At 41.6% G+C, this 7484-nt stretch overlaps 2 protein-coding genes across 5 annotated transcripts in view; one reads left to right on the top strand and one right to left on the bottom strand.

Annotated features, from left to right (window-relative positions):
- The first annotated feature begins 200 nt into the window (after positions 1 to 200).
- Positions 201 to 3323, top strand: LOC105561637 (FAD-dependent oxidoreductase domain-containing protein 1-like). 2 transcript variants are annotated; one of them, XM_012011797.1, is made up of 7 exons: positions 201 to 559; positions 1312 to 1611; positions 1695 to 2195; positions 2297 to 2442; positions 2531 to 2617; positions 2730 to 2883; positions 3045 to 3323. In XM_012011797.1, the coding sequence occupies exons 1-7, from the start codon at positions 470 to 472 to the stop codon at positions 3297 to 3299; spliced, it is 1533 nt and encodes a 510-aa protein (XP_011867187.1). In that variant the 5' UTR covers positions 201 to 469; the 3' UTR covers positions 3300 to 3323. The 2 variants fall into 2 exon arrangements, with proteins under 2 accessions (XP_011867187.1, XP_011867188.1); XM_012011798.1 differs by lacking the exon at positions 201 to 559 and adding an exon at positions 631 to 986.
- LOC105561638 (nuclear factor NF-kappa-B p100 subunit) overlaps positions 3192 to 7484 on the bottom strand; it is a 7383-nt gene continuing 3090 nt past the window's right edge. For 2 of the 3 annotated variants that reach the window (XM_012011801.1, XM_012011799.1), the window contains exons 5-18: positions 7003 to 7141; positions 6771 to 6912; positions 6567 to 6671; positions 6351 to 6462; positions 6138 to 6265; positions 5803 to 6012; positions 5657 to 5733; positions 5301 to 5543; positions 5090 to 5213; positions 4435 to 4679; positions 4198 to 4353; positions 4012 to 4125; positions 3693 to 3932; positions 3417 to 3602 (exon numbers count right to left, since the gene is read on the bottom strand). In XM_012011801.1, the coding sequence (XP_011867191.1) occupies positions 3492 to 3602; positions 3693 to 3932; positions 4012 to 4125; positions 4198 to 4353; positions 4435 to 4679; positions 5090 to 5213; positions 5301 to 5543; positions 5657 to 5733; positions 5803 to 6012; positions 6138 to 6265; positions 6351 to 6462; positions 6567 to 6671; positions 6771 to 6912; positions 7003 to 7141 (2146 nt within the window). In that variant the 3' untranslated portion in view covers positions 3417 to 3491. Of the gene's footprint in view, positions 3274 to 3416; positions 3603 to 3692; positions 3933 to 4011; positions 4126 to 4197; positions 4354 to 4434; positions 4680 to 5089; positions 5214 to 5300; positions 5544 to 5656; positions 5734 to 5802; positions 6013 to 6137; positions 6266 to 6350; positions 6463 to 6566; positions 6672 to 6770; positions 6913 to 7002; positions 7142 to 7484 lie in introns of those variants that run through there. The other variant, XM_012011800.1, reaches the window with a different exon arrangement.

Below are 7484 nucleotides of genomic sequence, written 5' to 3'. Positions count from 1 at the left end.
GAGACATTACAGAGGTGCTATTATTATTGAAAATTGTATATAAATAATGAAAAATCAGTATGTACGTGAAAATTTATCTCTCGAGACTCGTGCATTTTCTGACATACTATTAAACTTCTCCATAGTAAACAGCGGGCGAAAAAAGGCTCCCTTATCAGTCCCGAGAGCACGTGTCCCGGGTCACTCCCGCGAGTCCCGGGCACGCATGCGCACGTGGGTCACCGCGCGGCTTTTATAATCGACGAGCCTCGGCGAGAGACTTGTAATTTCATTTTTCTTTATCCGTAGTTCGCGGTGTCGTCGGGGCGGAAAGAATATCGGAACGCGAGTCGGTGACTTGGACCGCCGACAACTCCGTTTGTTCTCGTGCCTCGGTGACGCCGGTAAACGGTCGTAGATGCTGCCCGGGGGACGGGCGAGCTGAAGGAGCGATCTCTCCGCCGGAACACTCGGGGCTCGGCCGACGGCGATGCTGCGACTGTTGACGCGCGTGCAGCGGCACGCGGACCTGCTGAAGCAGCCTTCGGCGGTTCAGCTCGCGGACTCCTCCAGGTGGGAGGTGAGTTCCGCGCGAGGCGAGGCAAGACGGTCGGAGGTTAGGAGCGTCTAACGCCTTCGATCGGGGATCCCGAGATCGCCGAGATCCGTCGAGCTCGTGACGAACAGTGCCCTCGGCAGTTCCGTCGAGTCTTCGCTTCCTCGCGGGGCGACGCGAGGCTTCCCCGTCGCGATCGCAATTGGCATCGCATGTCCGTCTCTGGATCGATACAGTTGGACGTTTAGTTTGTGTTCGTCGCGGACCTCGGCGAGGACACTTTTACGCGCGGGCCGGCAAAGCTGGACCGACGAAGCTTGTCACGCGTTGTCGCGAACGAGAGATAATTGAAAGCGAGGTATTTTTGAGGTTAGGAACTCTGCCTGACCGACGGAGCGCAGTCGACGACACGTGATGGAGTGGCGCGCAAAATTTGAACCCCGACGTAATCGTAAGAATTCGTAGATGTACTTTAACGCGGTAAAGCAATTAAATGATTGCGAGTGTTTTGTGAACGAGATAGAGTGACGAGTCTCTGTGAAAATAGAGAGTGAATTTTGTTGAATAAATTTAGTTTCCGCGTCTCGAATATGTATAAGTACGCAAAATGCGTGAGTTTTGAAAGGAGGTTTCGGACGAATTCTATTCGCGAGAGACTCGTCGCTTTATCCGCCTTTGAATTTTGAGTGCAGAGAAGAGCAAATATTTCCATCGAGGTACTCGAGATAAGCGAACTGAACTGAACTTCAGCTGATTGTCGGCAATTAAATTTGCAGAGTTCGGAGATGAAAGGCGACGGCGGCGGAAAAAGTTACAGGGAGTTCGTCGACACTCGCACTCCGGGGCAGAGAATGCTTAAGAGTATAAAACGAGATTGGAGATCGTTGAAACGCCTACTGTCGCCCAGCAGAGAATACTCGGACTTCGAAGCGCTGTGGAACCCCGAAGTAATTCCCGCTCACTGCGACGTGCTGATCATTGGCGGCGGCGCGATTGGCAGCTCGATAGCGTACTGGCTGAAGCAGAAAGTCCACAGGAACGAATTTAATGTTGTTGTAGTTGAGAAAGATCCTACGGTAAAATATTGATATGCTCTCCTTCCGTTTGGATCAATAATTTGTGCATTTGGTCGTTATAGTAATTGAATATGACTTTTCAGTACACTAAGGCGTCCACGACTCTTTCGGTGGGCGGCCTGCGCCAACAGTTCTCTCTCGAGGAGAACATCCACATGTCGCTGTACGGCGCGGAATTTCTGCGAAATATCAACGAGCACTTGAGCGTCCCCGGCGACCAGCCCATCGACGTAAACTTTCACCCTTACGGGTACCTGGTACTGGCGACCGAGGCGGGCGCCGAGACTTTAGTACAAAGTTCTAAACTACAGAATTCTTTAGGGGCAAAGAATATTGTTCTCACCGCGGAGAAGCTGAAGAGCATGTTCCCTTGGATAAACACCGACGGGATCGCGGCGGGTTGTCTCGGTTTGGAGAAGGAAGGATGGTTCGACCCGTGGTCCCTGTTGTGCGCCTTCAAGAAGAAGGCCACTCACTTGGGTGCTCAATACGTCAATGCCGAGGTCAAGGCTTTTCAGTATAGGACGGTGCCAGGATCTTTAGACGAAAACATGAATCCTGCTGAAAGATTAAATACTGCAGTTGTAAGTACACTTGCAACACAGTCGGTGCACGTGCGCGTGCACACAATACTCGTAATTGTAGAATATCTATCTAATGTCTAGGCAAATATGTTTTGTATCAGATAGAAACACACGATGGCGAGCTTAAGAAAATAGAGTTTTCCATAGCTGTTATTGCTGCAGGCGCATTTAGCGGCGACGTAGCCGAGTTGGCTGATATCGGAATGGGCGAAGGATTATTGTCTGTACCTTTACCAGTTGTACCTAGGTAATTGCATTAATGGCGAAAAAAGAAAAAATCTCAAATTGCGTCACTTCGTGCCTCTTTGTTATCAGTGAATGGTTTTCTTTTACAGGAAGAGATACGTATATTGTTTCCATTGTCCCGACGGACCTGGTTTGAACACGCCTTTAGTAATTGACCCCACTGGCACATACTTCAGGTATGAGCCTAAATACTTTTGAAACAAAACTTATACTCTTTTACGATAAATCAAGGTAAGCGAATAAAATTGTGTGACAACTTTTGTATAATGTAAACGAAATGACTTCCAGACGAGATGGTTTAGGAGGTAACTATATCTGCGGGAAATCACCAGAACCGAACGAGGAGCCGTCGGTCGAGAACTTGGATGTCGATCACGAGTTTTTCAACGAGAAAGTGTGGCCTTTGCTCGCTCACAGAATACCGGCGTTTGAAAATTTGAAGGTACGCTTGCCATTGTCGAGCAACACGATAATGCGATTGTATTAAAGATTATATTTGTGGTTCTGTAACAAATGTAGAAATGCTAAATAGGCTAATGTGTTGAAATTGCATTAGTTTTCTTTCTTCTGATAATGTGTGTGTGTACATTCTGTCTTTGCCAGGTGAAATCTTCGTGGGCTGGATATTACGAATACAATACTTTCGATGAAAATGGTATTATCGGTAAACATCCTTTCCACACCAATTTCTTTGTAGCGACTGGTTTTAGCGGACACGGTATCCAGAAGGCACCCGCGGTGGGACGTGCGATGTCAGAGCTGATCCTTAACGATCGCTTTCTCACCATAGATTTATCCAAACTAAATTTCGAAAGATTCTTAAAATCCGAACCTATAAAAGAGGCCAACATCTTTTAGACAGCAGAGAATTAACAATCTTGTCCTTTTCGGTGCTTGATTGCGTCATGTACCATACACATTTGTAAATATAATTATTACAAAACTTCAAAAGATATCTTTTTAACGCGAAAGATGTCTAAATGTAATAATTTTATTAATAAACTATATATACAAGACGATTCACCTATGATTAATTTAAAAGTACGCGCCTCACGTCTCATGTTTCATAGATAAAACTTGATCCATGTACGTCGCGGCCTCTTCTAGGCCCAAGTCCCACAATATATTTCGCAATTCGCCGAGGGAAGTACAGGTTTGTATCTACAAAGACACAATTTGATGGTTTATCTCGATGAGAATGTACGTTGAAAAGAATGCAGAATGTGGCGGAAAATACTCGATGAATCTTACAGCAATAAAATTTATCAACAGCAACGTCGAATTGGTTGAGCCGTTCTCGAAGATATTCAGTAAATACTCGAAGTCAAAGTGTTGTGCCAATTTTCCCCACCCTTTCGTCTCGTCCAGAATGTCCGCTAATTGCTTCTCCTGTTCCGCATCCATCCAAACTTTTTGCGTGTCATCTATATGTTCTTCCTTAATCGCGTTATCTAGCGACATGTCATTTTGACCAGAGACGAGCTGCAAGATCTGCAACAACATATAATCTTTCTTAATAACAAACACGCGCACGCTCTATAAGACGATGAAATATCTTGTAAAGTTTTACGTCTGGCTTGTTTGAGGCCAAGTCGAAGGATGATTGTCCGACGTGTTCTTCCATTGTGTTCTCGTCTTCCGAATGTTCAGCTTTTATTTTTATTTGCATCGGTTCACCCTCGAACTATCATAAAAACAATCGAATTTAGATAACGCTGACAACCCAAAATATCGGCAATAAGCAAATCGTACGTACGACAGATGAGTCGCAATTGTAATTCCTTAGGTATGGATCAGCGCCGTATTGCATTAGAAGAGTACATATCTCATTGGCTTTCGACCCTGGTATAACTACCGCGCTATGAAGCGCCGTATTTCCGCTGAAGTTCCTCTTGTTTACGTCTATATTGGTCTGTTTGGAGAATTAAGAATGTTACAACGCAATTTTTTTACATGAAAAAAAACAAGACGCATTTCTAATACTCGGTCGTACGTTTTCTAACAGGAACTTGACAATGTCTTTGTGGCCTCCTTCGACTGCTATATGCAAGGCAGTTCTTCCGTAGGTCATGTCAGCGCTATTTACATCTGCGCCAGCTGTCACGAGAGAACGCACTGCACAATACAAGCCTTCTTTGGCAGCCAATTGCAAAGGTGACCATCCTAAATCCGTATTTGCTTCGATATTGACGTCTTTTTGAGCTATTAGAATATCAATGCTTCCTTTCGCTTCTGGAGCTACAATTGTAGTTCTATGTAAGTCAATTTATACGATTTGTAAGATTATTGTGTATTATTTGTTACGTAACTGTGACTTTTTGTCCTTACTTTTAAATCGAATTATTTTGTCGAATATCAATTTAGCACATTTGTTTTAAAGTGTTCAATCTCAAGTACCCTTAAAGTAGTTGTCTCATTAATTGTGTCCATAATTTTTTAATAAACTTCCCTTTGTATCGTAATCGATTCGACATTATTAAACCTTTTTTGATTGTTTAAAATGTCAAATTGAAACACAGCTTATGCATAAATATAATTGAACCTAGTTTCCATCAAATATTATAAAAGGAATAGTACCATCTTTTACTTCCTAATCTTGATTTGTGGACGATATTGTAGCGCGACAAATATTTTTAATTAATACGTACACTTTACAGCTTTGTGCAATGGCATTTGTCCGTAAATATCGGCTATATTTGGATCTGCGCCAAGCGTGAGCAATGCTTTTGTAACTTGCGGTTGATCTTGCGAAGCAGCATAATGCAACGGAGTCTACAATGTAACGTGATGCATTGAAATTTTTACAATTAAATAGAATACAATAACATACAATTAAATAATAACATCGAAAACGCTTACTTTCCCAGAACTGTTTCGAATGTTCACTAATTCTTCAGCATCTGTATTTAGTGTGCTCATAAGAATTAAGATTCGCTTGACATTATCTTTTTGTCCATACCGTAGCGCACAGTGCAATGGCGAGTCTCCGTACGTCGTTCTATCATTAAGCGATTGTTTAATAATATCTTTCGCTTCATTTGGTTTCGTTTTGATGCTCTGCGTCATATTGATAATAACATCTTTCGCAAACGAATTGTCGTCCTGTGAAGACATAAAATTCAAGTTTAACTGACATATAACATTGATGCAACAGCAACAGAGACTGCCGTAATGAATTTGTTTTGTGAGACGTGTACATTAAAATTAATACTTGCATTTTTACTCGGTGCACCATCGTAAGTTAACTTATTTTCGCCGCCTTGCTGTATGAATTTCTCATACAGCATAATATCTAATGTGAAAATGAACATACAATTTTTATATATTGCTAAACTTTTTCGCTCGCACAAACAACACTTACCGTCTGAGCTAAAATGGTCGAAAAATTCGCGGAACTCATTAGAAGAGCATCGATCATCTAACAACTTTTTTAGTTCTTTAGATATTTCGGTACTGTCGTTGCCCGAAGGCACATTTGTCTGTTGTGTATTCGCTACTGGCGTATTGTCATTAAATGTTGCTTGCACCAATTCCGCGCTATTGGAATGACAAGCTCGCGTTCTCTTCCTACCTAGAATTGTGCAAAATTATAAGATATATTGAAAGAATATACATACCTAAAAAAGTAAACAAAAAAGAAAGATGCAAAGAAGAAGCGTAATAGATCGTGGACTAAGAATATTTAACTTCACTCGCCTATCGCACGATCACTCGGTTTATATATGAATTTGATTGGTTCTGAACAGGCTGAATCTGACGGACGTTCCAGTTGTATAAAGACTTCTCTCGGTGAAGTGATATTTCGATCTCTATATGGTGGCGTTCTAGAAATACAATCCCAATCAGTCATGTGTGCTGTGTAAAAAAGAAAAAGGCGTTCAAGTATGCTAAATCACGTGTAATACATACCGAAACACCATGGCGTACTGATGATGGACATCCAATTCAGAGAAGCGACCGTAATCGATCCAGATTTCGGACTCGTCGTCGTCGACCTCGAAGAATTTTATCTTTATGTTTTCTGTAATATAATGCGTATTTTTTTCATCAATAGATACGACGTACTTTGTGGTTTATAAAGGAAGCACATTTAGATGCGATGCTAAATCAGTGAGACATACTTACTTTTTGAAACTTTTTCCACAAGCATGAACACTTCTTCACCACCTTCAGAACTACTAGTGTATTTGTCAATTCTGCATATCTTAAGTTCTCCAGTTAATGCACTTTCTGTTAAAATATTAGGATTATTTTAGCCATTTTATATTAACATTAGATACAAAACGTATGCGTTATTCGCCTCGAATTTTTTCAAAAAAAAAAACTTACTCAAATTATTGATTGGATTGCTATAAACAGGTGCTGTAATCGGTCGCATAATATCATAGTTATCTTTGATAAACCCTTGGAAACAAAGAGCGACGCTGTTTAGGTTCAGTGATTTTTGATACAGTTCCGCGTCGATTTTAATCTGTAATCATAGTGAAACACTTTTTGAAGAACGTATTCAATTTGATTGCCATTTGTTTTATTCAGATAAGAATACAGCGGCAAGATATACCTGAGCGTCATCACGGAAACTGAGAAAAGCGTTCATATTTGTACGTTTACGTTCCTCCAGTATTTCGTCGCGCAATTTTCGTACTACCTCTTCCTTAACATATTTCCGCGCCGTATGTATTATGCCCATACCATGGAATCTGAAATAGGAGCGTGAATCGTGCTGACTAAAGAATAAATCAGAGTTTGAAATTACACGAGGAAAGAATTTCTTCTTAAAATTTCTCCCGAAAGTCATGTGATCGTGGGACAACACGGCATTTCGAGGAACTTTATGGAAGTTTTTTGAAATTTTACCATACATTTTACTAGTAAAATTTCAGAAAACTCTTATAAAACCAAAAAAAACTCGGATCTAGATCAACCAAGGCTGGCAACTTTATTTTAAATTACATTAACACGACGCTTCGTTGCCACAAGCAATAGGATTCGCTTGAAAAGGACCAGTATTACTGGCCGAAACGTCGTGTTAATGTATCAGGC

Source organism: Vollenhovia emeryi, unplaced genomic scaffold (genome assembly GCF_000949405.1).
Source record: "Vollenhovia emeryi isolate VEMERY1.0 unplaced genomic scaffold, V.emery_V1.0 DF939204.1, whole genome shotgun sequence".
In the NCBI taxonomy this organism is placed as follows: Eukaryota; Metazoa; Arthropoda; class Insecta; order Hymenoptera; family Formicidae; genus Vollenhovia; species Vollenhovia emeryi.
This window is presented reverse-complemented; position numbering and strand designations above follow the sequence as displayed.

Coding starts and splice junctions, on each gene's coding strand:
- LOC105561637 (XM_012011797.1), top strand. CDS start 470: ATGCTGCGACTGTTGACGCGCGTGCAGCGGCACGCGGACCTGCTGAAG. Junction 2,443..2,530: donor CCTTTACCAGTTGTACCTAG/GTAATTGCATTA, acceptor TTTCTTTTACAG/GAAGAGATACGTATATTGTT. Junction 2,618..2,729: donor CCCACTGGCACATACTTCAG/GTATGAGCCTAA, acceptor AATGACTTCCAG/ACGAGATGGTTTAGGAGGTA.